Source organism: Oncorhynchus nerka, linkage group LG18 (assembly GCF_034236695.1).
Source record: "Oncorhynchus nerka isolate Pitt River linkage group LG18, Oner_Uvic_2.0, whole genome shotgun sequence".
NCBI lineage: Eukaryota > Metazoa > Chordata > Actinopteri > Salmoniformes > Salmonidae > Oncorhynchus > Oncorhynchus nerka.
The window spans coordinates 73,754,496-73,769,011 of NC_088413.1; the positions used below are offsets into that span (position 1 = coordinate 73,754,496).

The window sequence follows — 14,516 nt, forward strand, 5'->3', positions numbered from 1 at the left end:
GAATGGGCAGTCCTTCCCCGGGAGGAAGAGCAGCTCCGTCTTGCCGAGGTTCAGCTTGAGGTGGTGATCCGTCATCCACACTGATATGTCTGCCAGACATGCAGAGATGCGATTCGCCACCTGGTCATCAGAAGGGGGAAAGGAGAAGATTAATTGTGTGTCGTCTGCATAGCAATGATAGGAGAGACCATGTGAGGTTATGACAGAGCCAAGTGACTTGGTGTATAGCGAGAATAGGAGAGGGCCTAGAACAGAGCCCTGGGGGACACCAGTGGTGAGAGCACGTGGTGAGGAGACAGATTCTCGCCACGCCACCTGGTAGGAGCGACCTGTCAGGTAGGACGCAATCCAAGCGTGGGCCGCGCCGGAGATGCCCAACTCTGAGAGGATGGAGAGGAGGATCTGATGGTTCACAGTATCGAAGGCAGCCGATAGGTCTAGAAGGATGAGAGCAGAGGAGAGAGAGTTAACTTTAGCAGTGCGGAGGGCCTCCGTGATACAGAGAAGAGCAGTCTCAGTTGAATGACTAGTCTTGAAACCTGACTGATTTGGATCAAGAAGGTCATTCTGAGAGAGATAGCGGGAGAGCTGGCCAAGGACGGCACGTTCAAGAGTTTTGGAGAGAAAAGAAAGAAGGGATACTGGTCTGTAGTTGTTGACATCGGAGGGATCGAGTGTAGGTTTTTTCAGAAGGGGTGCAACTCTCGCTATCTTGAAGACAGAAGGGACGTAGCCAGCGGTCAGGGATGAGTTGATGAGCGAGGGACATAACCTGAAAGGCCGCTCAGCAAGGAAGAAGCCGCTGCTCCAAAACCACCACTATGATGGGGACAAAGATTGTACTTTTTGGAGAAATGTCTTCTGGTCTGATGAAACAAAATAGAACGGTTTGGCAATTACGACCATCGTTATGTTTGGAGGAAAAAGAGGCTTGCAAGCCGAAGAACACCATCCCAACCGTGAAGCAAAGATTGTGCCATCTATTTTGTGAAGTGCAGCATGGTGGCAGCATCATGTTGTGGAGGAGCTTTGCTGGAGGGACTGGTGCACTTCACAAAGTAGATGGCATCATGAGGGAGGAACATTATGTGGAAATATTGAAGCAACATTTCAAGACATCAGTCAGGAAGTTAAATCTTGGTCGCAAATGGGTCTTCCAAATGGACAATGACCCCAAGCATACTTCCAAAGTTGTGGTAAAATGGCTTAAGGACAACAAAGTCATGGTATTGGAGTGGCCATGACAAAGCACTGACCTCAATCCTATAGAAACTCTGTGGGCAGAACTGAAAAAGAGAGTGCGAGCAAGGAGGCCTACAAACCTGACTCAGTTACACCAGCTCTGTCAGGAGGAATGGGACAAAATTCACCCAACTTATTGTGGGACGCTTATGGAAGGCTACCCGAAATGTTTGACCCAAGTTTAAATTGTTTAAGGCAATGCTACCAAATACTAACGGAGTGTGTGTAAACTTCTGACCCACTGGGAAATGTGACGAAAGAAATAACAGCTGAAATAAATCACTCTACACTATTATTCTGACATTTCACATTCTTAAAATAAACTGGTGATCCTAACTGACCTAAAACAGGGAATTTTTACGAGGATTAAATGTCAGGAATTGTGAAAAACTGAGTTTAAATGTATTTGACTAAGGTGTATGTAAACTTCAGACTTCAACTGTATATACACATAGAAGAGATAGCTAACAGAGAAGCACATTGAATCTCAAGGTTCCTGTCATTTTAGAAGAAAAAGCATTTGTGGGTTGGGGCTACACTAACATAGCATAGTACAGCACTAGCACGCGGTCCTCTAGCTCAGTTGGTAGAGCATGGCGATTTCAACACCAGGATCGTGGGTTCAATTCTCACTGGGGCTACTGATATGTAAAATATATGCACACATGACCAAGTTGCTTTGGATAAAAGGGTCTGCTAAATGGCATATATTATTGTTGTAGGAAGGCAATGCTACGATGTGTGATGCTATGCTCGGCTAGCTAGGACTAGCTGCCTTCCGCTGAGGCGCCACCTACTTCTCAGGTTTGAGGTCTCTGTAGATGATGCCCAGGCTATGCAGGTGGTCCAGGCCCAGAGCCAACTCTGCGAGGTAGAACTTCACATCCTCCTCTGTGAACATCACCTGGATACCACACACATACACAATATAATGCAGAGAGGTTATAATAACCATGACACATAAGATGTCATATTAGATGTATTTTCCTGGAACATAGGTCCTTGAGGTCCACCTCTTTAGACAGTCTGGTGAAGAGATCTCCTCCTCTCAGAAAGTCCAGGATCAGGTAGAGCTTTCCTTCTGTCTGAAATGCTAGAGAGAGACACACACACACACACACTTAATGGGCTAGCACAAGTGTATATCCAGTGCTAAATCATTTGCATAAAAATGTGAGGCAAAGCTAGAGCACCCAATGCTGTCCCCATTCATCGTATAAAAACTGCCCACTATGACCCCAGGGAAGGTTATCGCTAAGTGACACACCACCAGCCCTGTGTTCCTTTACCATGTTACCTGAACAAAGGTCTGGTTGTGAACTCACCATAGTGGAGTTTGACCACGAAGGGGTGGTTGACGTCTGCCAGGATATCTCTCTCCATCTTGGTCCTCACCCGGTCTCTCACTGTGGGGAAAGGATCGCACCATTTCAGAGCCGTCAGAAGGTTCACGCAAAACAAATGCTACCACATTAGCTTGGTAACAGATGGGTTTGGAACAGGGAGTCCATGGCTAAAACATAACTTAAACAAAATTCTAAAAACTGTCAGTGTCAGCAAAAATATTCAAATCTCACTCAATGGATACAGTATTTGAGAATTCAGTCAAAAGCAAAAACGCCAAATAATCAGCCTTGAAATATTTTGATAATACAAATAAATAAAAAATATGAAAATAATGAAAATGTGAACAGACATTCTTGTTGAACGATTAGGCAGATTTTCAGCGCACAATGGCAGTGAGTTGTAATCTGTGAGACAATCTGTTCTCATTGATAATTAAACTGTCAAGGTGTTAACATCTAGTGTTGACAGGGTGGGGAGCGACAGACCGACTGCTAGCTAGCGGTGTGGTCTACTACAACTACACATATAGGAAGACGAGATACACACTAACTGAAAAAAACGCCAATTTCTTCTCACTATCAGAGCCTTGGGACAAGATCAAAACATTGGGGGCAAAATGGCATGTGGAGTATAGAGCAAACGCAAAGACATGTCAATAAATGAAATGAGGTCAGACCAAGTCTTTACTTTGAAGATGTGGTGTTGAAACCGTGGGCTCCGTTGGATGGATTCAGAGACACTTATGTTTACCACCCCAAAAACTTCACAACATATTTACCACCTCAAAAACTTCACAACATGTTTACCACCCCATGAATGTGTAGCTACAGTATCGTTTCCCATGATATATATGTCTCTATTCCACTTTGTGTGTGTGTGTGTGTGCGTGCGTGCACGTGTGTGTGTGTGTGTGTGCGTGTGTGCGTGTGTGTGTGTGTGCGTGTGTGTGTGTGTGTACGTGTGTACGTACCTTTGAGGGTGGCTTTTCTCAGGACCTTCATAGCATACAGCTCGTTGTCGTCGGGAGGCGTCACCTTCCGCACCAAGAACACCTGCAGGCAACGCAAGACAACATCCAACTCTCAATCCTAGAAATAGAACTACTAGAGCGGAGAACGGACATTCCCATCCAAGTCAATGCTCCGTGACGGAGGGACTGGCGGTGATATTGAATATATATATATATAAATGCTCAATGCAATATGCTACAAACCTATGGGAGCGACAAGGGGGATGGTCATTGGAACTACTACATGTGAACTTCTCTGGCATTCTTCCTGGCCTCTATAACAATAATAAAAGGCTATAAATACTGTATTTTGTAACCAATACCTCACCTAACTACCTTAACTTCCATTATGTAGTCAGGCCTAGTCAGTGTACATAATGAAAGTCCTATCTTACTGCGAAACAGCCTGGCCTGACACCCAGAGCAATAAACTCAACCAGAGGGAAAAAAAACTGCTATTTTAGATCTTGTCATCTGAAGTGTGAGAGAAATGAAAAATGGAATGAATACGAATGAACATTAAATGGGTTTGTTTAGATGCGTACTTGTTGTAAATTGGACTCAATTACACATGAACATTCAACAGATTTGTCTAGAATGTGTTCTTAGTGATCTAAATAAAAGAAAGACCACCTCCTGTGGCACATCAGTAGAGCAAGCAGAGAGGTGAAAGCCAGGCAGTGTGTGTGTAAGCCAGGCAGTGTGTGTGTGTAAGACTGGCAGTGTGTGTGTGTAAGACAGGCAGTGTGTGTGTAAGCCAGGCAGTGTGTGTGTAAGCCAGGCAGTGTGTGTGTAAGCCAGGCAGTGTGTGTGTAAGCCAGGCAGTGTGTGTGTAAGCCAGGCAGTGTGTGTGTAAGCCAGGCAGTGTGTGTGTAAGACAGGCAGTGTGTGTGTAAGACAGGCAGTGTGTGTGTAAGACAGGCAGTGTGTGTGTAAGACAGGCAGTGTGTGTGTAAGCCAGGCAGTGTGTGTGTAAGCCAGGCAGTGTGTGTGTAAGCCAGGCAGTGTGTGTGTAAGCCAGGCAGTGTGTGTGTAAGCCAGGCAGTGTGTGTGTAAGACAGGCAGTGTGTGTGTAAGACAGGCAGTGTATGTGTAAGACAGGCAGTGTGTGTGTAAGCCAGGTATGAGATCAGCATCAGGCCCAAGGGCTTGTCAAAACAATGCATTCTCAAGCCATACATATGGAAATATCCATCTGCAGGGTTTTTCCTTTGTATTACTGAGGCTCTCTTGTTATCCCCACATGTGTCAAGATGGCCACCATTGCAATCTTGGGTACAGGAACAAAGGTAACTGAACTACATGACTATCGCCCCGTAGCACTCACTTCTGTCATCATGAAGTGCTTTGAGATACTAGTCAAGGATCATATCATCTCTACCTTTACCTGACACCTTAGACCAACTTCAGTTTGCATACCGCCCCAATAGGTCCACAGACGACGCAATCACCATTGCACTGCACACTGCCCTATCCCATCTGGACAAGAGGAATACCTATGTAAAAATGCTGTTCATCGACTACAGCTCAGCATTCAACACCACAGTACCCTCCAAGCTCATCACTAAGCTCGAGGCCCTGGGTCTGAACCCCGCCCTGTGCAATTGGGTCCTGGACTTCCTGACGGGCCACCCCCAGGTGGTGAAGGTAGGAAACAACATCTACACTCCGCTGATCCTCAACACTGGGGCCCCACAAGGGTGCGTTCTCAGCCCCTTCTTTTACTCCCTTGTTCACCCATGACTGCGTGGTTATGCATGCCGCCAACTCAATCATCAAGTTTGCAGATGACACAACAGTGGTAGGCTTGATTACCAACAACAACGAGACAGCCTACAGGAAGGAGTTGAGGGCTCTGGGCGTGTGGTGTCAGGAAAATAACCCCCCACTCAACGTCAACAAAACAAAGGAGATGATCGTGAACTTCAGGAAACAGCAAAGGGGGCACCCCCCTATCCACATTGATGGGACAGTAGTGGAGAAGGTGGAAAGTTAATTTCCTCAGTGTACACATCACTGACAATCTGAAATGGTCCACCCACACAGACAGTGTGGCGAAGAAGGCGCAACAGCGCATCTTCAACCTCAGGATGCTCCTAAAATGTGGCTTGTCACCTAAAACCCTGAAACTTTTACAGATGCACAATCGAGAGCATCCTGTCAGGCTGTATCACCACCTGGTACGGAAACTGCACCGCCCACAACCACAGGGCTCGAGGGTGGTGCGGTCTGCACAACACATCACCGGGGGCAAACTACCTGCCCGCCAGGACAACTACAACACCCGATGTCACAGGAAGGCCAAAAATATAATCTAGGACAACAACCACCCGAGCCAAGGCCTTTTCACCCCGCTATCATCCAGAAGGCGAGGTCAGTACAGGTGCATCAAAGCTGGGACAGAGAGACTGAAAAACAGCTTCTATCAGAAGGATATCAGACTGTTAAACAGCCATCACTAACATTGAGTGGCTGCTGCCAACAAATCACTGGCCACTTTAAATGTCGTCACTTTCATAATGTTTACATATCTTGCATTACTCATCTCATACTATATCTTAGTCTATGGCACTGACATTGTTCATCCATATATTTAGATATTCTTAATTCCTTTACTTAGATGTGTGTAATTAGGTATTTGTTGTGGAATTGTTAGATATTGTTGCAATGTCAAAACTAGAAGTACAAGCATTTCACTATATCTGCAAAAACATCTGCTAAACACGTGTATGTGACCAATACAATTTGATTCATGTGCACAATCACAGCCATCAACAACGCATGGGAGTGATTGGATGCTGCTAAAGCAGGGGTTTTCAAACCGCTCCTCTGGGACCACTAGACTTTTCACAATGTTGTTGTAGCCCTGAACTAGCTCACCTGGTTAACCTAGTCAAGGGCTTGATGATTAGTTGAATCAATCTGTGGAATAGTTCAAATGCGTGGAACGGCTGGGAGGAAAACCACTGTGCTAAAACACCAGCTTTCTGCATGGTTTATAGTGTAAAGTATTTCTACTAAAGAGATAAGCTTAGCAGTCAGTCGTTAGTATCCATCACAAAGTCAAATACGATTCGCTTCCCTCAACAAGGTCAGAAGTGTAGTAAAACATGCTGCAGTCATTTTGTTCCAACCATTATCCCCCACTAACAGACCATTGTCCCCCAAACGGACATTATCCCATTGTCCCCCCACTAACGGACCATTGTCCCCCAACGACCATTATCCCCCCCACTAACGGACCATTATCCCCCCACTAACGGACCATTATCCCCCACTAACGGACATTATCCCCCCACTAACGGACCATTATCCATTATCCCCCCACTAACGAACCATTATCCCCCCACTAACGAACCATTATCCCCCCACCAACGAACCATTATCCCCCCCACTAACGGACCATTATCCCGCCACTAACCAATCCCCCACTAACCATTATCCCCCACTAACGGAACCATTATCCCCCACTAACGGACCATTATCCCGCCACTAACCATTATCCCCCCACTAACGAACCATTAACAAACCATTATCCCCCCACTAACAAATCCCCCATTATCCCCCACTAACAAACCCCCACTTATCCCCCACTAACAAACCATTATCCCCCACTAACAAACCATTATCCCCCACTAACAAACCATTATCCCCCACTAACAAACCATTATCCCCCACTAACGAGGAGGAGGAGACGGCAGTGTTGCTCGTCCCCTTTTGATCTAATCCAGGGAGGGGCAACTCATCTTCAGGGGCCGGAGTGGTGTCACTTTCCCCCCATCCCTAGGAAAACACAGCTGATTCAACTAATTACATCCTAAACTGATCGTGATTAGTTGATTGGAGTCAGGTGTGTTAGCTGGGGAAAAACTGACACAAAATCAGGTCCTTGAGGACTGGAATTACCCACCCCTGGTTTAAACCAATCTACCATTTATCTGCAATTAGAGGGTTAATGGAACATGGGCAATGTACTACTACCTTAGACAATGTCTTACCTTGCCAAAGGAGCCCTGGCCCAGCACTTTAAGCAGCTCAAACTGGCGGGCGTCGGCTTTCTCTGAGCCTTCCTTGACCACGTTGGTGATGTTGATCTCCTTGATGACATCATTGTCCTAGACAGAGACAAAAACAAGGTCCATTATGCAGGAGATGGCATATTAGGTCACCCTTCTAAGAGAAAACATTGACACTGTCGAAAGATAAAACCCATCCTAAATGCGGTAAGATTTTGCCATGCGTCCTTTGGTAGTACAAATGTCTTTCTCCAAACGGTCCAGTGAAGAAAACCAAAGACGTTTGATCACGTGACCATGAAAATAAACTATTCTTGATATGATTATTTCAGAATGAATAGGACCAGAGCTTCATACAGTGCATTCAAATAACTATTGCATGTAGCTTAGGAGCAAGACGTTAAGGAGCTGCTGGGAGTTGATTTGATACAGGTTCCTCTTTTCTCATACTAGGTTGCGTCCTGATCAAAGTGGGTGTACCTAATTCTAAGAAGCCAACTGAAAAGAGGAAGAGGGTAGAAAACCAGGTATTACCAGAGATATATATATATCTATCTCTCTATAGAGAGAGTTCAGAGAAGGGTAATGTCTTGGTGCAGCAGTGCTATTTAGGCTTAGAAGACAGAGGGAACAAAAAAATAAAAAAACAAGTCCCCTGGGAAACTTTGTGTATTTGTGTTGTGGGCAGCTTGTCGGAACAGTGAGGCTGATGGCACCATTTACTGTTAATGATACCGAGAATGGTAACAGCAACCACAACTTTAAATAATTCTGTTTTTACACCAGCGTTGTAGCACAGGCTGCTTTAGAGCCTAGGTCTACTGAATCTCACTGAAATTACAACAGAACATTCACACAGTACAAACGTTTTTTTTTTTTTGCAAATACATTGCCTTTATACGTTATACCAATGTCTGCTGAGACATTTCTCAAAATAGCCAACTCCAGTATGTAGAGTTGCAGTGCTACTGCATCACAAGCCTCGTTCTCCCTGCAGGCCTCAATGCTCAAAATCTGTTTGGTTTTTACAAATCTGTTTTGAACTACTGACGGTCTAAACAGCAAGTTACAAGTGACCAAATCTGATGTGTGTTCAGACAGCAGTCATTTGCTGACAAGGCTACGCTAGTTGTCATAGTAACAACGGGTATGTGCGCAGTGGTGTAGGCTGATTGGTCGTAGTGCTCGTGCTTCCTATCACTCAGAAGTTATGTAGCAAGCTGAGGTGACAACGTTGTCATGGACGTTTCCCAGTTGCTTTGAATGTTTCAAATCATAGCGTAAGAACACTTGTAGCGCATCAAACGATAAGATCCAACTTTCAAAACGAGTCCTTTTTGGCTAGCCACAGCAGTCAACTAGCTAGTTAGCTGTTTAGCTTTCTTGCACAGTCCCTAATTTGTTTGTAAACAAGCTAGTTAGCTACCACATGTTCTTGTCAAAAGCAGCAAGATATGCCAAATAAGTCTAAAAACGACTTGAGGGCAGACAAATCAGATTTGACTGTTCAGACAAAAGGTCACATGGGCAGGAATCAGAAGGTGGTTTGAAACTTTGCTTGAAATATCTGATTCCATGTGCTTTTTGGCTGTTCAGACAGCATGAAAAAGAGATTCAAATCAGAAATGCAAATAAATTGAATTTCAGTCAGTTCAAATTTGCAAATGTGAACAAGGCTTTAGACTTCAGTATGCAGTAGGCTAGTAACCACTTCTCTGATAGAGTTCAGTGTGTCAAATCGGAGGGTCTGCTGTCCGGACCTCTGGCAGTCTCTATGGGGGTGCCACAGGGTTCAATTCTTGGACCGACTCTCTTCTCTGTATACATCAATGATGTCGCTCTTGCTGCTGGTGAGTCTCTGATCCACCTCTACGCAGACGACACCATTCTGTATACTTCTGGCCCTTCTTTGGACACGGTTAACAACCCTCCAGGCAAGCTTCAATGCCATACAACTCTCCTTCTGTGGCCTCCAACTGCTCCTAAATGCAAGTAGAACTAAATGCATGCTCTTCAACCGATCGCTGCCTGCACCTGCCCGCCTGTCCAACATCACTACTCTGGACGGTTCTGACTTAGAATACATGGACAACTACAAATACCTAGGTGTCTGGTTAGACTGTAAAATCTCCTTCCAGACCCACATCAAACATCTCCAATCCAAAGTTAAATCTAGAATTGGCTTCCTATTTCGCAACAAAGCATCCTTCACTCATGCTGCCAAACATACCCTTGAAAAACTGACCATCCTACCAATCCTCGACTTCAGTGGTGTCATTTACAAAATAGCCTCCAATACCCTACTCAATAAATTGGATGCAGTCTATCACAGTGCCATCCTTTTTGTCACCAAAGCCCCATATACTACCCACCATTGCGACCTGTACGCTCTCGTTGGCTGGCCCTCGCTTCATACACGTCGCCAAACCCACTGGCTCCATGTCATCTACAAGACCTTGCTAGGTAAAGTCCCCCCTTATCTCAGCTCGCTGGTCACCATAGCATCACCCACCTGTAGCACGCGCTCCAGCAGGTATATCTCTCTGGTCACCCTCAAAACCAATTCTTTTTTTGGGCGCCTCTCCTTCCAGTTCTCTGCTGCCAATGACTGGAACGAACTACAAAAATCTCTGAAACTGGAAACACATCTCCCTCACTAGCTTTAAGCACCAGCTGTCAGAGCAGCTCACAGATTACTGCACCTGTACATAGCCCATCTATGATTTAGCCCAAACAACTACCTCTCCCCCTACTGTATTTATTTTATTTATTTATTTAGCTCCTTTGCACCCCATTATTTTTATTTCTACTTTGCACATTCGTCCACATTAAATCTACCATTCCAGTGTTTTACTTGCTATATTTTATTTACTTTGCCACCATGGCCTTTTTTTGCCTTTACCTCCTTATCTCACCTCATTTGCTCACATCGTAAATAGACTTGTTTATACTGTATGTTTGTTTTACTCCATGTGTAACTCTGTGTCGTTGTATGTGTCAAACTGCTTTGCTTGGCCAGGTCGCAATTGTAAATGAGAACTTGTTCTCAACTTGCCTACCTGGTTAAATAAAGGTGAAATAAATAAATACATGTGCAGTGACCCAACCATAGTGAGTAAATAATCATACTAATGAGGGTAGACCTAACACTAGACAAACACTCCTCTACCACACTGCTGACTAAGTTAACACTGAGTCACCATGAAATTACAACAACCACACCTAGCTTACACAGCCTGACTAAAGTAAAAACCCCTCAAACCCACTGCGTCGATCTCCTACAAAGCTAGCAGGTATACGTTCGGTACGTTTATGGTAATCAAGATAAGTTGTTTGGAATAAATTAGTACATTCTTAACAAACGAACCCCTACCGTCAAGAACAATATTACATTGCCAATTCCCTGCTTGTCAAACATCCTTTAAAAAAAATATCATTTTAAGAATAAGGTTGTAACGTAACAAAATGAGGCAAAAGTCAAGGGGTCTGAATACTTTCTGAATGACACAAACATACGGTTGCATTTTCATGCTGTATCTCTGTGTTTAGGATTCAAATAACTGACATACTGTGAAGCACTTTGACTTATTCAGGTGTTTCACAGGAACTGGATAAGGACCAAGGTGATAATGAGGAACACCTGCGATGTGAAGGCCTTCAACCCGTTGAGTCAGACTGCTTCGACCACAATAAGATCTCTCATAACACTTGCTGCCACACAGCACAATAGAATAAGTGTTCATTCATTAATACACCTACACAACTGCCATATACCTCAATAGCTGCTTTTGGCACTGCACATTCATAGTCTGTCAACAGGAAGCAAAACAAAGAAGACGACAGGAAATGCAAACAATACATTCTAACACACATCTCCTGCTCCATAAACAACAAGCCCAGATCTAATTATCGATGGGCCCAAAACCTTCAGCTTAGTCGAAAATACACTTCAACGCATGACCATGTAAGTGTAAATTTGACAAGTGGAAGTTGGGATTCGCCCCCGGTGTGAAAACCACATTACCATACACCGGGTTCTGTTCTGACGGTCTTCACATGAGGCGTCGGTCTCATTGCCTGTCTGTGGCACGCTGCAGCTGGCCAAAGCATTGGTCTGGTGTTTCTTGAAGAGGAAGAAGAGGGTCAGCAAGCGGCTCACTTTCAACTTCCTCCCGTCCTTGTCCATCTCAACATCGCCTTGCCAACCTAGACCTCTTCATCTCAGTCACACCCCCCCCTACCTCTGGACAAAGTCCTCAATCTCATACCAGCCTGGTAGACTGCCAGGTAAGATGAGGTGAACGTTGTCCTCTGTATGTAAAGCTGTTAACTTTGTGTCCTGTCCTCTGCTAGCACAGAGCTTTGACTACTGCTGAACTGAAAGAGACACTCAGACAGAGGGAGCGAGAGAGAGGCAGGAAGTTAGAGACCTGTGTGCAGAACCCACACAACTAGTGTGTGAAAGACAGACAGGACAACTTCCCTTCGGCTATGGCCAGGGTGGTGAGGTGTGGCCAGGGTGGTGAGGTGTCACCTCCCTCACGGTCAACGTTATGACCCAGAGAGATACATAATGACATTTGTAATGTCTTTATTCTTTTGGAACTTCTGTGAGTGTAAGGTTAATTGTTCATTTTTATTTCACTGTTGTACATTATCTAGTTCACTTGCTTTGTCAATGTTAACATGCGTTTCCCATGCCAATAAAGCCCCTTGAATTGAATAGAGAGAGAGATCTCGGTCTCCTTCGTTCTCGCGTTATAAAAGAGCGAGTGAGACGGGCCAGGACACAGGAATCCCTTACAGCCGCTTTCCTGCCACCCCCATCTACCCGTGTGTGAGGAGAGGAACTTCCACATCCCTACAAACACACTGTCACTGTGTCTATATAAATCAATCCACACTTCCTCTTAGCTTCACCAAACACTGTTCCACTCAGTCTCCATCGGCTTTCTAAGTCACTACTTCTTCTTCAAGCTCCTAAGATCCCATGTTAGGTACTATAGAGCTCTAAAGCATGACTAGACCAGGATCTAAATATCTTGTACTGTACCACTTGTACCTAGGCCACCTTCAGTTGCCAAAAGTTTAACGTTGCAGATACAAATACCATTAATTGAGACAACATGATTCCTCGGTCTACATGACAGAGAGGCGTGTTTGTGAGATATATATATTTTATCTGAATGTTCCAAAACGTATCCTGCTGATCGCACCACTATTATCCTCACAGTATAATTTACGTTTACATTTGAGTCATTTAGAGTTTTCACCAGCTCGGTGATTCAAACCAGCGACCTTACGGTTACTGGCCCAATGTTCTTAACCGCGATGCCATCTGCCATATGAACGCAGCCCCAACTCCGTTTGTGATGTGATAGAGACAAGGAATGTAGGATAAGTTCCCAGGATGCAGAGCATAGCCCTGGACTAATCAAATCAGTTTATTTGTCACGTGCGCCGAATACAACAGGTACAATACAACAGGCTCTAACCAATGGTGCGGGGGAAAAAAGTGTGTCTGTGTGTGTAGGTAAGAAATAAAACAGTAAAAAGACTTTTGAAAATAAGAGTAGCAAGGCTCTATACAGACACCTGTTAGTCAGGCTTATTGAGGTAGTATGTACATGTAGGTATCATAAAAGTGACTATGCATATATGATGAACAGAGTAGCAGCAGCGTAAAAGAGGGGTTGGGGGGGGACACACAATGCAAATAGTCCGGGAGTCTTCAGGAGTCAGTTCAGGAGTCTTATGGCTTGGGGGTAAAAACTGTTGAGAAGCCTTTTTGTCCTAGACTTGGCACTCCGGTACCGCTTGCCATGCGGTAGTAGAGAGAACAGTCTATGACTGGGGTGGCTGGAGTCTTTTACAATTTTTATGGCCTTCCTCTGACACCGCCTGGTGTAGAGGTCCTTGATGGCAGGCAGCTTTGCCCCAGTGATGTACTGGGCCGTACGCACTACCCTCTGAAGTGCCTTGCGGGCGGAGGCCGAGCAATTGCTGTACCAGGCAGTGATGCAATCGGTCAGGATGCTCTCAATGTTGCAACTGTAGAACCTTTTGAGGATCTCAGGACCCATGCCAAATCTTTTTAGTTTCTTGAGGGGGAATAGGCTCCGTCATGCCCTCTTCACAACTGTCTTGGTGTGTTTGGACCAATCTAGTTTGTTGGTGATGTGGACACCAAGGAATTTGAAGCTCTCAACCTGCTCCACTGAATGGGGACGTGCTCGGTGCTCCTTTTCCTGTAGTCCACAATCATCTCCTTAGTCTTGGTTACGTTGAGGGATAGGTTATTATTCTGGCACCACCCGGCCAGGTCTCCGACCTCCTCCCTATATGCTGTCTCGTCTAAGAAATATTTTCAATGGAGATCCATTGAAGCATCAGGTGTCCATTTAAAAAGTCACATGATGATAACCCTAGAAAATCCACACGGATTTCAACCAGATGTTGAAAATAACATTTCTTCAGCAAAGATGTATGAAAAAGGTGCCGTGTCAAATTCTGAAGCAAATTACTAAAGGACAGCTAAGGAGACAGCCACAGCCACAGCTAAGGAGACAGCCACAGCTAAGGAGACAGCCACAGCTAAGGAGACAGCCACAGCCACAGCTAAGGAGACAGCCACAGCTAAGGAGACAGCCACAGCTAAGGAGACAGCCACAGCTAAGGAGACAGCCACAGCTAAGGAGACAGCCACAGCCACAGCTAAGGAGACAGCCACAGCTAAGGAGACAGCCACAGCTAAGGAGACAGCCACAGCCACGGAGACAGCCACAGCCACGGAGACAGCCACAGCCAAGGAGACAGCCACAGCCACAGCCACAGCTAAGGAGACAGCCACAGCCACAGCTAAGGAGACAGCCACAGCCACGGAGACAGCCACAGCTAAGGAG

General features: G+C 45.2%; 1 protein-coding gene across 4 annotated transcripts in view; it reads right to left on the reverse strand.

Annotated features, from left to right (window-relative positions):
* The window catches only part of LOC115146431 (ribosomal protein S6 kinase 2 alpha-like), an 86,982-nt gene that overhangs the window by 24,534 nt on the left and 47,932 nt on the right, over nucleotides 1–14,516 (reverse strand). For 3 of the 4 annotated variants that reach the window (XM_029688493.2, XM_029688496.2, XM_029688495.2), the window contains 5 exons: nucleotides 7,597–7,713; nucleotides 3,560–3,641; nucleotides 2,568–2,648; nucleotides 2,256–2,335; nucleotides 2,040–2,146 (listed from right to left, as the gene is read on the reverse strand). In XM_029688493.2, the coding sequence (XP_029544353.1) occupies nucleotides 2,040–2,146; nucleotides 2,256–2,335; nucleotides 2,568–2,648; nucleotides 3,560–3,641; nucleotides 7,597–7,713 (467 nt within the window). Of the gene's footprint in view, nucleotides 1–2,039; nucleotides 2,147–2,255; nucleotides 2,336–2,567; nucleotides 2,649–3,559; nucleotides 3,642–7,596; nucleotides 7,714–11,638; nucleotides 12,045–14,516 lie in introns of those variants that run through there. The other variant, XM_029688494.2, reaches the window with a different exon arrangement.